This window comes from Magnolia sinica, chromosome 17 (assembly GCF_029962835.1).
Source record: "Magnolia sinica isolate HGM2019 chromosome 17, MsV1, whole genome shotgun sequence".
In the NCBI taxonomy this organism is placed as follows: Eukaryota; Viridiplantae; Streptophyta; class Magnoliopsida; order Magnoliales; family Magnoliaceae; genus Magnolia; species Magnolia sinica.
Window position 1 is genome coordinate 3,034,968 of NC_080589.1, and position 15,027 is coordinate 3,049,994.

General features: G+C 42.5%; 3 protein-coding genes across 3 annotated transcripts in view; 1 reads left to right on the top strand and 2 right to left on the bottom strand.

Moving 5' to 3' along the window:
* The first annotated feature begins 1,117 nt into the window (after positions 1-1,117).
* LOC131230345 (ADP-ribosylation factor) overlaps positions 1,118-15,027 on the top strand; it is a 56,912-nt gene continuing 43,002 nt past the window's right edge. Inside the window, exon 1 of the mRNA XM_058226218.1 lies at positions 1,118-1,123. The gene's annotated coding sequence lies outside the window, so the exon portion shown is untranslated. The remainder of the gene's footprint in view (positions 1,124-15,027) is intronic.
* Positions 4,114-7,918, bottom strand: LOC131230342 (pentatricopeptide repeat-containing protein At1g56690, mitochondrial-like). Its single transcript, XM_058226215.1, has 2 exons — positions 4,656-7,918; positions 4,114-4,554 (listed from the first exon to the last, which is right to left on the bottom strand). Exon 1 carries the CDS (start codon positions 7,286-7,288, stop codon positions 5,177-5,179), a length of 2,112 nt encoding a protein of 703 aa, XP_058082198.1. The 5' UTR covers positions 7,289-7,918; the 3' UTR covers positions 4,114-4,554; positions 4,656-5,176.
* On the bottom strand, positions 10,478-14,963 carry LOC131230346 (uncharacterized). The gene is made up of 3 exons (XM_058226219.1): positions 14,766-14,963; positions 12,961-13,032; positions 10,478-10,861 (listed from the first exon to the last, which is right to left on the bottom strand). Exons 1-3 carry the CDS (start codon positions 14,928-14,930, stop codon positions 10,700-10,702), a joined length of 399 nt encoding a protein of 132 aa, XP_058082202.1. The 5' UTR covers positions 14,931-14,963; the 3' UTR covers positions 10,478-10,699.

Genomic DNA, 15,027 nt, shown 5'->3' on the forward strand with positions numbered 1-15,027 from the left:
TTTCGGCTAGAAATATCGATGCTCCCTCCAATGGGAGCTGTGGTGTGCACACGTGGCAATACTTTCAGAGTTGGCACGTGAGCGGGATATGCTACCCATGTATCAGGTGGGTCCCACCTGACCCCGAAATCTGTAAGGCCCAACTTGATGCATGTGTTGTATATACACGCCGTCCATCCGTTTTTTCAGATCATTTTAAGGCATGGGGCCTAAAATGAAGCAGATCCAAATCCCAGGAAACGGTGGTGATTGAATGCTTGTGGGCCACAAAAGTTTTAGATCAAGCTGATATTTGTGTTTTACCTTCATTTAGGTCTGTGTGACCTTATCAACAGGTTGGATGGAAGATAAACATTACGGTGGTCCCTGGGAAGCTTTTTAATGGTGGGTGTTCAATCACCACTGTTTCCTTCGGTGTGGTCCACCTAAGATTTGGATCTGCTTCATTTTTGGGTCCATACTATAAAATGAGCTGAAAAAACAGATGGACGGCGTGGATTTACTACAAAACATACATCAAGGTGGGTCACGGTCACCGCCTCACCCAATCTGCATTCATTGGTATCAGGACGAATTGTAATCACCACACGTGTGAGACCCACCATTGATGTGGATGTGGAAACCGAACCATGCCTCCTGATGCAAAACCTCACTATCACCGTACATCCAAACAATCTTCCTTATCAAAGACTCACGTGGGAGTGGGACACACCATATGGAAGAAAGTAGAATCACACCTAAAACCTTTATTGTATTTACTTGATTTGGCACACCTAAATTTTGGATGGATCTCGTTTATAGTCTCTTCATCATGATGACTGGGTTGAATGACATATACACATCATGATATGGTGGACCACACATTCTATCTGAAAGTTTCTACGGTGTAAGCGCCCCCTCTCAAATGGAGTGGATTAGGTATTACTTAGGTAGCTATTAATTTTATTGCAGGCCCATCTTGATGATTTTTCATATATCCACACCGTTCATCTGTTTTTCTGCTCCCTTTCTAAGTATTTTACGATCTTATTTGACATGATCCATAAAAAATGTCCCACATATGACAGGTGCACATGAAACTATTAAAGCTTTTCTCATCAATTTACTTTGGTTTCTCTTAAACTTATTACATACTTGCGGGCCCACCATAAATGGCCCATCAGGAAAAAAATCAGAGATCGGATGATCCCAATGGTACAATCATATGAGCCCACGTTTGAAACACTGGGCACCCATTGTATGGGTGAAAGTCCTCAGATTTGGTCCCTAGAATCATGCAATTGGTGTGATGGAGTCCATTGGATGAACGGTCCAGATTTGACAGATATGTTTATGGTCCTTTTTGATAGATGAATGGTTGGAAGTTTTCTTTAAAATTAGATCAACCCTTGTTTTGATTATGAACGGATGTTATGGATTTGCTCCCATTGATAGAAAACAATGCATCCATAATCCAAGATTTTAAGACTCGGACGAGTCCCCTGTGCGACTCATTCAAGTCGACTCAGACCCAAACCAGTTCAACACGGTGGCTCAGATGAAAATAGGAGATGATGCGGCCGAGTCACGACTCAGCTCCGAAGCAAACGAGTCAGTCCGACTCCCCATGTATTGAAACCATGTTCACAACAAGATGAGAACATTCCATCCTTTCAGCACAGTTTTAAAGCCCAAAAACTCGACTCAAATTCCGCTCAACTGGGTTGAACTGAGTCTTGACTGAGTTGGGACTCACCAGAACCTTTTTCGAGTCTCAATGAGATCTAGTCAACTCAGACAAATTAACTCGAGTTTTTCCAGGTTATAAACTATGCTTTCAAAAGAATGTAGAAAAGGAGGAAAACAGTAGAAAATGACAAATATACTGGCCTTCCAGATAATTCGGTCGTCTGTACCAAAACAGTGACGGCTGTTGAACTGATGGATGATCGAATTCAGGCCGCCCATGTCGAGCCAAGCCCCATAGGCCTTTAGACAGGATGAGCCCATCCACAGCCCTACAAAGAGGATGGTAGTAGACTGCATCATTTCCTACTAGAATGTTCAGATTTCGAAATCCATAGACAAATTCATGAAAGCTACTACACCATGGGTCATGTCATGAATTCCATGAAAGTAATTCTCCTTATTTAGATGTATGTTTTCTTCATCTTTTTTTAGATAGGCTAATGAGGCTGCCGACATAGTTCAAAAACCCGAAAAATCGACCCCACTTGATATAGAACCGGGCTGGGTCGATTCGACCTGACTCGACTCAAAGACTCAACTCAACTTAAATTGATATTTAATTATTAAATTAGTATGAATATTCAAGTGAGTAAGTAACAATACCTATTTAATAGGCTTTGAACATAAAAAAGTGACAGAAATTATTATAGATGAAGTGCATAGCTTGTTGTTGGAGTCTCTGAGTGGACCTTCGGTGAGGTGAGCCAGCTCGATGAGTCTGGCTGAGTCTCGACCAAGTTAAGCCCACGAGCGAGTTTCACAGTGACTCGAATAAAAATCTCCACAAATCGAGTCACCGAGTTTTTGAACTATGGTTGCCTGTGCTCTTGATAGAGATGGAACCGTCACTACAGGTCAGCAACCCATACATAGACACATGCACGGCACGCACGCGCGCGCACGCACACACACCTGAGTCAGATCCTATAGTATTGACCTTATAGTAGGGTTCAAATAGTTGGGTGGGCCACATCATAGGAAGGCATAGAATTGTGCCTAGAACCACTAAATTCACGTGGTGTGACCCACCTGAACCTTGGAATGACCTATTTTTGGGGCGTCTCTTCATCCTTGTGGGGTGCATTGATGAATGGATTGCATGGCATATTTAGGGCCCATTTGGAAACCACCAAATAAGTTAATTTTTCTACTTACAGAAGTAGATAAGTTACATATTTCAGATAAGTTTGGTTTATGATTAGTTATAACTAACTTTTTTACTTAAAATTACTTAATCACTTCAGCTAATTTTTTTAGCCTTTCGACTTTCCATAAGTTGTTGAAGAGAGGCATCAAGACAGACCAAAGAAAGGAGAAGCTGATAAGTATGTTGTTTACCAAACATACTTGTCTACTTAATAAGCTACTTGAGGCATAAGTAGCTTATCTTAAGTAACTTAAGATCCAAACACCCCCCTAAGAAACTCACTGAAAAGTGAGCAACTTGGCCAGACTCGTCAAGTTGGATCACTGACAAGGTCAATTCAACACCACTGGGCATGACTCGAACTGAGACACTCACTGAGTGAGTCGTGTTTTTCATTATTAATAAATTTAAAAACAAAAAAGAAAAAAGAGGAAGACAAAGCATGGCATTAGCTTTGAACGCAAAACCTTAAGGAAGAGAGGGATTAACATCTACCAACACTCCATCTTATATATTCATAGGTTCTGAAATATCTAAAATTACTGTAAAATGATTCTATACTTAATCATTAAAATATTGAGATGAATTGAGTCTTCGAGTCAACCCGACCTGGCTGGATATTGAATTTAGCTGAGAAGGTAAGGATAGTGGTTGGTTCCCACAAGGTAAATGCACCTTGGGGTCAGATAAGTGTGTCCAAATGGACTCGGTTGTGTGGGGCCTAGGCTCATCCAAGCCCAATCCATGATCCAAACACCTGGGCCTAGGCCTTGCCCAGACCGCTAACTAAAGGTTCGGACAAAACCTTGTCTCAACAGGCAAGCCAAGTCCCTCAGGCCTGAAACTATGTACTTGAATAGAAAACAGATTTCTAGTCTATTACAATGTAATACAAAAGCTGATTTCTAGTCCATTACATTGAATAGAAAGTGGATTTCTAGTCTATTACTAGATGTAATATAGAAAGCAGATTTCAGGCTTCTGCTAGAACCAAACAAGATGGTCTGGTCTATCATATGTGATGACACAAGGATATTATATTCACATGGGGGATTCCACTCTCTAGCTTTCGTAATGTCTTGAAGTCATGTTTCGCCTTATAAAATCACTACAGTGGGATTTTATACTAATCTGAAAATGGCATTGTATGATGAGGGCCAACTGTCTCAAGTTACGAGGTTCTGAAAATAGGAACGATCACAAAATAAATAAAACTAGCTTACCTCAATGGACATGCATTCACGCCTCCAAATGCACTTTCTGATACATCTGAGATAAATAAAACAATAAAGCATGGTACGTGTGTAAAAGATATCAAGATGGTTTAATTTATTACATTGTACTGGAAGCCGATTTCAGTCTTCCACTAGAACAAAAGAAGGTGAATGTCTATTCTATATTTCTATTACATGTGATGAAACAAGGGATATTAGAATTACATTCACATGGGATATTCCGTTCTCTAGCTTTTGTAATGTCTCAAAGTCATATTTCGCCTTGTAAAATCAATATTGTGGTATTTTACACTAATCTCGAAATGGCGTTGTCTGATGAGAGACCATTATCTAAAAGTAAGAAGGGTCTGAAAATAAAGATTCATCGCAAAATAAATACAATTCGCTCACCTGATCACCTCAATTCATATACATTTGAGGCTCCAAATGCATTCTCTAGTACATCTGAGATAAACAAGAGGACAAACATGGATGGAGTTTCAGTACTGGAAAAGAGTCTAAGGGAATGAAATATATAGCTATAGGGTAAAAGGAAACTGAAATACCTCAATACAGAATGCCCGAAACAGTGACGGATGCAAGCCACAAAAGTAGGGTGTAAATGGCTGAGCCTGGGCTGGTTTGGGTGTGGATTTTGATTTGTTTGGGCCGGGCCTATTCAAAAATTTATTTCTCTCTGCCCACGCCCAGCCGGTTTCAAGACTATTGTATCAACGGCTCAATACAGTTGAAAACAAGGCCATACAGGTGTATGGAGGCTTTCTTCTGGCTGATAAGAGACGTTTCGACTGTCCATTAAAAAAGCAGGACGTCTTATGGCCCAGCGAATATCTAACAAAAGCTACTTTCTCTAGGTACCAAAGCTAATTTTCAATGCTCATCTTTGTCAGTGAGAAACTTCCTGGTCAGACACCAATTACAGAAATCCGAAACCCACAAGTTCACATCAGAAGAATCAGAACTGTAAAAACTCCAAACTTCAAACCTGGTTTGCAGTTGAATTTCATTCTCGACAAGGAATAACAGATTCTTCACTAAACTAACAATCAGAGGAGACTCTCTGTTGTCACCAGTAATCCTTGCAAGAGCATGAACCACCTTGAAAATGATGGAACCTATTGGCATCCCTCAATATAATCTCTCGCCCGGTAACCTTTGCTATCAGCTTGATTGCAGAATGGCAATCCCCGCATACCCGGAGGTTCTTCATGATACGAATCGGCACTCCTTCTGGAAGCTTCAGAATCCCAAATGCCACTGCCAGCTTCTCGCTGTGGTAGCCCAAGCTATGAACCTTCTGCTCTTCATCCACATCATGAAGCACAAAACTACCATCGGGGCAATATCCTGCCTCTCTTATCAAACCCCCCAATCTCTCCAACATCCCAATAATCATCTCATGCTCGGGATGTGCCACACCATCTCCCCCAGTAAACATGTGCACCTTCTTCTCAACCTCAATCCAGCTACAACCAGGAGACTTACTCACACGCCTCACCCTCATGACTTTCCGCAGCTCAGCAACATCTTCCCATCTCCCCCTTGATGCGTAAATATTCGATAGCAAGATATAAGGCCCGGCATTTTTAGGCTCGAGCTGCAGAAGCTTCTTAGCTGCCACCTCTGCTAACTCCAAGTTCATGTGAGTCCTACATGCACCTAACAAAGCACCCCAAACAACAGCATCAGCTTCAACCGGCATCTTCTTGATCAAATCCATGGCCTCATGGACATGGCCCGCTCGGCCAAGCAGATCGACCATGCAAGCATAATGCTCAGCCTTCGGCTCAATCATATAATCTGATATCATTGATTTGAAAAGTTCCGTTCCTTCTTTAATTCTCCCTGTATAGCTACAAGCAGAAAGAACTCCAACTAATGTAACATCATCAGGCTTCATGCCTGAAAAATTCATTTCATAAAAAATTCCTAAAGCTTCCTCCCCTAAGCCATGCTGGGCATATCCGGTGATCATTGAATTCCACATCACTACATCCTTCGAAGTGAACCGATCAAATACCCTCTTAGCTCTAACAAGATCTCCACACTTAACGTACATCGTAACCAAAGCTGAAGCAACAAACACATCAGAATCAAACTGCGATTTCACAACGTCTGCATGAACCTGCCTACCATGATCAAGAACTGCCAGGCTTGCACAAACAGTAAGAACACTAATAAAAGACGGATAATTTGCGCGAACTTCAATCCTTTGCATTGAAGCAAACGTATCAAGTGCTTCCAATTCAAACCCATTTCGTTCGTATCCCTTGATCATTGCACTCCATGACCCATCATCCTTTTCCTCCATCTGATCAAAAACCTGCCTTGCTTCAACTATCTTGCCATTCTGGCCGAACCCAAGAATCATTGCATTACAAGCGGTCACTGACTTCTCTGGCATTGCCTTAAAAATCTCTGAGGCCTCTTCTATTCGCCCACATTGTGTGTAGCCAGTTAGCATCGCAGTCCAAGACACCTCGTTCTTCTCTGGCATCACCTCAAAAAGCTTCCGCGCAATGTCAACCTGTAAATTCTGGGCATAACCTGAAACCATTGTTGTCCAAGAGATAACATTCCGACGTGGCATTTCGTCAAAGAGCACGCGGGCTTCATCCATGCGTCCTACCTGGCAATACCCAGAAATCATGCTAGTCCTTGCAACCACATCCTTCTCCGGCATCTCATCAAAAAGCCGGCGAGCATCATCAATCCGACAGTCTTGAATCAAGCCACCCAACATCACTGTCCATGAAACAACATTCTTCTCAGTCATTCGCTGGAAGAGGGACTCAGCTTCAGAAATTGTGCCTTCATTTACATAACCTCTAACCATAGAAGTCCAAGAAACAATGTTCCTCTCCGGCATCATATCAAAAAACCTTCTCGCCTCACTTATCATTCCATTTTTAACATACCCAGAAATCATACCATTCCAAGACGCGGTATTTCTCTCAGGCATCCTGTCGAACAGATGCCGTGCTTCTTTGGGTCGATAGTTTTGGAAGTAGCCAGCTATTATCGAATTCCAGGAAACGACACTTTTCCGAGGCATTTCATCAAACACACGCCTGGCATGTTCGATATCACCAAGCCGGGCATACTGAGAAATTCGAGAATTCGCCGAGAAGAAATCAGAATGGCAGTAACATCGACAGAGGATTGATGAAAACCGCATCGATAAGGCATAAATCGAGATACCCAGACGGAGTGAACTGATTTTATTTATTTTTTGGTTTTACTTTCAATTGCGGATGATTTTCACAAGCATTGGAAGAGTTTGAGATTGCTCCATGGCTTGAATTCTTACTGAGGTTTTGTGGATTTGAATTTGAAACGAGGAATTACATGATACATGCCCTGCATCTTTGCGGATTTTCTACTTTCAACAAAAGGGCCCATGATTCGATAATCGAGACCATTGGTCTGCTGTGTCCCACCGTCGATGGACCATCAGTTAAAAACAACTCGATGGAACAATAATACCCTTTGGATCTATGGCCTACAGATAGACGGTTCTGAATAAAAATCAATTGAAAAATGTTAAAGTACTGCTCTTGAGATGTTTCCGATCTGGGACTTTTTTTTTTCGGAACTATACAGGATCCACGATGGGACTCAACATAACAACGGTTTGGATTAGAGAACCGTGCGTCCCACTTGTCGAATTCCTCAATTGAATACTCGCCACGGACAGCTCTCCCTCTCTCTCTCTCTGGAGATGCGCGGGAGAGTTCATTTGATACTCTGGCAGCGTATGACGCTTGATACACAGGCACCCATTAATTGTATACGTTACACATAAATTCATACGAAACGAAGCGAATTTTGGGATCCGTTGTATGCAGAATCCTGACCTCTGATTAGTGGAAACTCTTTTGTTGAAAAGACTACATGTTGTTTTCATTTTTAGCCATCCATTAAATGTCCATCAATCCGATTGTCAGATAATCGAATAAGTGTAAAGGTGGACACATAATAGGGACATCTTAATTTTAATTTAGTTGTAACATGTATGCAATTTCTAAGTGCTCGTGTGTCATGTACAGCTCTCTGCCAGAGTACAAAAGTTTTTATCCATGCGAGAGGACGGTCGGAACGGTGAGGCCGTGACCGTGGTCCACCTGAAATTTGGATCTGCTTCATTTTTGGGCTCATGGCCTAAAATGAGATGGAAAAATGGATGGACGGCGTGGATAGACAACAAATACATCAAGTCGGGCCCCACATTCATGGCCTCACCGTTTCCGCAGGTACACGTGCCAATCGGCTGACGGCGACTACATCCGGTCCGTTAATTAGGTGGGCCTCATTGTAAACTAGTCCGTTCATCAAGTGGAACATGAATGTGGATGGAATTGTGTGGAGGAAAAGGACGAACTGTTAACATTGATGGTACATGTGTTGCAAACCTGATGAGCGGACCAGATTGATCTGTCTACCCTGACAATGACAGTAAAGGCCCTCTCTGATGAATGGCCTGGATGTAGAATGAGTGTGCCAATTTGCCACTCCGCAAAATAACACATTTAGATGCCATCCATCATAAATGGGACCCACATATATGCCAATTAAGACCGTCCAAATTGTTGGACCGTCCAAATTAAGACTATCTTAACCATTACTGGCCAGTGAATTTGAGACGCTAACGGCTGTGTTTGGATGCCAACAAAAAACAGGTCTAATACATTTTCCACAGGTGCCAGTCACAAGTGTACCTAGGGTTAGGATTGCCTATCACAAGTGTGGCGAGATTGCAGCCCACCTAGTAATCCAATGGCTCTGAAATTTTATAGGAGGTCCTCACTCTTTACGACAACTCCGATGGACGGTTCAGATCTCAAAGAGACAGGCATGGCACAAATACACACATGTGAGAAGCTGTCCAACTGCCTGGTTCTAACCAGATGTTGGCCGTGGGATTAGCAGATTTCCGCAAACGCTGTACAGATCGTTACCGAGCCAGCATCCAGTGATCCAAACCGTTCATCGGATCTGTCCCCCGCTTGGATGTCCAACACGTGCCACGTGGCATCAAGAAAAGAAGTGCTGTACATTAAGCTTATGGTGCTCTCGGTAGTACCTGATTATTCAATGTTCTCCAATCATCTATCCATCCCAGCCGACTAATTTAAAATATTATGGATGAGTTTTTGGATGGTGGGCCCAACCCTGTCCGATGATGATTCCATCATGGTACGGCTGGGCTTGGACAGACCTCTTCTTGGCCCGGCCCGATCCGGCCCAGCCCAAAGACGGCTGCTACTGCCACACACTCCCTCTCCATGAGCATAACACAGCGAAACTGATTAGTGCATCTTAGCCGTGCATAGAGTGGTACCATTCTGAAGATGATCTTGTGCAAAAATCAAGCCTATTCATTGATCAGGTAGCTCACAAGCACGTGTTGAATGATGGATGGTGGCGATTTCTTTTAAACCGTTCATTCTTTCCATATAGCAGTGGCCCACTTGATGAGTGAACTGATCTTTGCACCAAGTCATCTTCTCAATTGGAGTCACTTTCATTCATTTAGAAAATGACCAGATAATCATTGGCCCGCCAGAATTAGATACATGAACAACCATTAAAATTTTGAAGGAAACATAAATCAGGCTGTTCCATTCTTCAGGTGGGCCACACTGTCAGAAGCAGGATGAAGGACTACAAAAATTTGCAAAATTTTCTCTGTTCCTTTTTTTTTTTTTAAAGCCACTTATTTGTTTTGGAAACTAGCAAAGCTCAAGAAACCATGTTGAATGCTTCCTTCTACAAAACTCACCAGTAGATAAGACATCATTAAGACCCGTTTAGTTGTACTGAATTTCATGATTAATTAATGAGGGGCATTTTCACACCGGGCTTGAGTGAGGTGGCCTATGGGATGCAAGGTCACACTCGGGGTGGGCAGCCCACGTAACCTATGGATTTGGGGGCCGTGTGAGGCGGAACTCATAGATTTGCGGCCTATGGGGGGGCATTTTTACACCGGGCTTGAGTGGGGTGGCCTGTGGGATGCAAGGGCACACTCGGGGTGGGCGGCCCACATAACCTATGGATTTGGAAGCTGTGTGAGGCGAAACCCATGGATTTGGGACCTATTGGGGGGGGGGTTGGGGCTCACGAGGAGGGTTTGGCCAATGACTTAACCCATGAATTTGAGGCCTGGGTTATGAGATAAAGGGATTAATTCGCCATGCTTTGTCTATTCGAGCCTTTAGAGCAAGTGGTTAATTGTCCTGCATCAAATTGGTATCAGAGCGGGTGCCGGGTGGTCTCATGTCCCAGACTCCTCACTGCGAGCCATGCTCTATCAGTGGTTAATTGTCCTGAATCATTAATAAGTCTAATTTGGTGCAACCAAACGCACCCTAAATGAAAATCTTTTATTAAATTCAAAACAAACATAGCTTTCAAGCAAGGAAGCTGATTTGGTTCGGTCAACGATTATAACAGGTATTAGATTATGAATACTCTAATGCATATTTATAGTCTTAAACCCAATATGATTAGGTTTCCAAATCCATTCATTTACATGCAACTCCGCTGAAATTGCTGGGGATTGAATCAACTTCATGACTGAAACTGCCTATTTCAGCAAACTACAAGAGAACTCACCTCCTACAAATTCCAATTTCTCTGACTTGGCAACAGCATCCAATGAGAGCGGGATAAAACTCCGAGACGGACCATAGAAATGAGGGAAGTAAGTGGAACCATCGACAGCTTCATAAACTAATCCCTCACCAAGCTGCAACAGAATGTATGGATATAGGATTAGCAGAAAGAATATCACAAATCTGATCCAAGAAAGAGATTAAACTAACAATACGGTCACAAACTCGGGCTCTCTATCAGTTGTCCATTTGAGCATTGGATCTGCCTCGTTTTTGGACTTGCACCCCTAAAATGACATGGAAAAATGGATGGATGGTGTGGATAAAACCCATACATCACGGTGGCCCCTCAGAGCCCCTGTCCGTTCCTAGCTAGGGACGGGCGGGGTTAGTACCCAATCCGTGTCCATTGAAGTGTGGAAGGATCCAACTCATTTGCATTTTAGCATAATAAAAATCATTGAGCTGTAATGCCATGGTGCAAAGGTTTCGATATTCTGGCATTACGTAACATCCATAGCCTAGAATTTAGCATGTAATGAACTATAAATCATGTGGATTGAACTCAATACGAACTAGCAACCGTTTGCAGCTTACCATCTAGATGTATAAGTGGGTACTGCAATTTCTCTCATCTGACACCCAAACTTAATGCTCATCCATTTCAGAAGTATAGCCTGATGATGATGATGATGATGATGATGATGATGATATGTTTTTTGCTTGTTCGTAGAATGTTCATACCAACGCACCCACTTAATGTGGGTTGTGATTTCAGCACCACTTCAAACACCAAACGCATTAGGTATGAATGAAAGCCCACTAACAATGATTTCGCAGCAATTGGAACAGTATGCTAAGCTGGAGGTGTCTTTTTAAATGAAAGATGTAGAGTTCTGTGGAAACCTTTGCCTAATGCTGTTTGCTGGGAGCTTTTGGCTAGAAGAAAGAAACAAGAAATCTTTTAGGATGAGGGACTGCCGAAGCAGAGAATCACTGAGAGGATTTAGGCAAGTCTGGTCTTGTGGTTGTCAAACCACACAGCTTCCAAAGGGCTGTCGGTTGCAGAGATCATCAGCAAATGGAGAGAAGTAATTCGGAGCAAGCTGAAGTGTTCGAACACAGCTGTGGGTGGTCTGAATGTAGTGAGCAGGAGGTAAGTGGTCTTTCTCTTTCAATGGAGCTAGAGATGAAGCAGCAAAGCAGGGAGGGAGGGATCCTAATTGACAATACAGGAAAAACAGTGGCGGCATTCTCAGGGCCGGTCGACTGTGATAATCTTACCATGGCATCGGTGCTTGCACCAAGGGAAACAGGCAGACTCACTCTCACTTTAATCAGTGGCGCATTGAGGTGGTTGAGAGGAAGGGGGAGGTTATTAGCTGGGCTTGTGGCAAGGATTGTTTTCCTGAGTCTTTCCTTTGTTATTTCAGGGAAGATTAGCACCTCACCCACCAGGTTAAACATTTCGTGTGCTTGGCTGTATTCTCTTTGTGGATGCTTTATCTTTGGTTGGGTGTTTGTGCCGATCTGTGTTTTGGAAAATCCGTTTCCTCTTCTCAGTTTTTACTATAAATAGGGGTTATAGCATGCACAGTGCATGTTGAGAGAGTAGGAGGGAGACACAGGGAAAGGCTGTGGCTACACAGAGAGGAAGGTGGTAGGATGGTTTCAAAGGTGGGCAACCCATCCTCACTCTTTCCAATGCTGTGGCCAACTCAAGCTTTACATCTGCCACAGTTTCAGCTGATGTCCTAACATGAGCCGGAGCAACAGACATATGCAGTGGATGTTACACATTCATCGTGGTGGGCCCCACAGCATTTGTTGCATGGGCTCCCTATTACCACATCGTCCGTGCAGGCTACACACAGGGATGGAGAGGTGGTAAAGGACTACTCACATAAATGATTTGAAATGGCAAAAATGCCATCAGTTGGAAGGGCCAGACACATCCCATTTTCCATTTAAAATCAAATCCCTCTGGCTAATTGCAGGGGTAAAATTGACCAAATGCTACTTGTTTCTATATAATAGTGAAAAAGTTACCTTCATGAAAAAAAAGAAGAAGAAGAGGAAGAAGAAGAAGATAAAAGAATACTGCATTAGCTACTTTGGTGTTTCCGAGTCCATGTATATGTGAAACTATAATCTTCTTTTAAGAAATAAAATAGGTAATTTTTTATTTTCAAATAATTTAAAAATAAAAAAATAAAAAAAATTCCTTTATTACCTTCTTTGTGTCAATTTGAAGCAGGTACAGGTCCTCCCTTCCCTGGAAAAAGTTCCGCAGAGTACCAATTACCTGCACAACAGTCATTCGTTCCCTTCAAAGTCAACTATTATTGGAATCAGTTAAGGTTTGTAAATATGATGATAGGTGGGCCACACGCTGTTTATAGGCAAACACTTCACAAGCAGGTGTTTGGATGGCAAAAATTGTCTGTAAAACACTTTATAGATGAACTCACCGTTTCTTTTCTAGGAAAAAAGTTATGTTTTAGATTACAGTCTTTACAACTGAAAGGACATTATACATAGTAAAACTTGTTGGTTGATACACACCCATGTTATGTGGGGCCCACTCCAATCTATCCATCATGTGCGTCCCTCAATGCTCTCCCACGAGCTTGAAAAAAAAAAGCCCCATTGATCATCAGATGGACCACACAAGAGGGACCATTTAGGATAGTACTCCCACCATTAAAAACCTTCCATTTTGTGTGGGGACCCACTGTGATGGGCATTGGACATCCAACCCGTCAAACATGTGTGTACTCTGATGCGCTCCTGGGCCCCAAAAAAAATCAAGCCCTTATGTGATTGTAGATTTTGGCAGGATTTCCCGTCCCAAGCTCTATGTGGTGTGAATACCTACTTTACATATTGTAAACACTTTACAGGTTAGCCAAACACATAATCTATTTACTCTTAAAAACTTTTCCGCTTAGACACCAAACTAAATAGCATGCAACAATTTACATCTGAAAGAGTTTTTAGTGTAAAGTGTTTACAACTAAAAAGTTTATAGGCATCGAAACGACCACTCAAGCTGCTTGTGATGCCTAATACACAGACAAAAATTGTACAAGAGGCATATAACAACTTGAATAAAACCGCCTAGGTTATGCACCCCACTGTCGCCAAGTCACAATCCCAATATCAGATTCGTTGAACAATCCTAACCTCTAATATGCCGACCTTGTTTGTGGAAATATGACCATTGGATACTTTCCATTTTTACCGGTCCCAAAAAAGGCCACGAATCTGATAGTCAGATAATCAAATAATCTCAACTTTTGGTTCATGATACATCTCCACTGGGTACCATAATTTGGACGGTTTACTTTTATGCCACATATGCAATTTCTACGTAATTCCTAAGTGCCTGCATATCATCCATCAGACACCACCAGAGTATCAACGTTTTTCTCTAACTCGTCGAAGCAGATTGCGTATTGAGTAAGCTCTGTGGGGCCCACAGAGGATGTGTGTGTCTTATCCACACCATCCATCCGTTTTTCCAGATCATTTTATTGCATGAGACCAAAATTGAACCATATCCAAATCTCAAGTGGACCACACCACAGGAAACAGTGGGGATAATGACGTCCACCATTGAAACCTTCCTAGGGCCCACAGTGATTTTTATTTGTCATCCAACCTATTCATAAGGTCATACAAGAAAACACAAATATCATCTTGATTTAAAATTCCCGTGGCCCCCAAGAAGTTTTGGACGGTAGGCATTCAATTCACATTGTTTCCTATAGTGTGGTCCACTTGAGCTTTGGATATGCTTCAATTTTCGGACCATATACTAAAATGAGCTAGTAAAACGGATGGACGGCGTGGATAAGACACATACATCACGGTGGGCCCCAGAGAGTTTACTCAGTACGCAATCCGCTTCCCCAAATTGCAGTTTCTTGCAGTACGGATCCCAAACCCTCAAATGTCATAATACGAATGAGAATGAATGCGATTGAAAATTATTAGAATTCAAATGGATAGTGCATCCAAACGCGGGAAAAGAACCTGATCAAGATTGCTGAGGTGGATGAAACCGGAGTTCTTGTCGAGATCTCCTCCGAAGATTTTGCCCTCCTTCTGAAATACTTCCCATTCCTCTGCTGTGCTGATTCTGTAGACGAAATCTGGGGTTTTCGACACTCCTTTCTCTACTTCTTCGTTTCCGGCCATTTCTGAGACTGAATCAAAACGAAGAAAAGGAAGAAATCAATGGATAGAAATGGAGGAGGATTGCCTGTGGCACCCGCCAAAGGGATGCGGCACGACG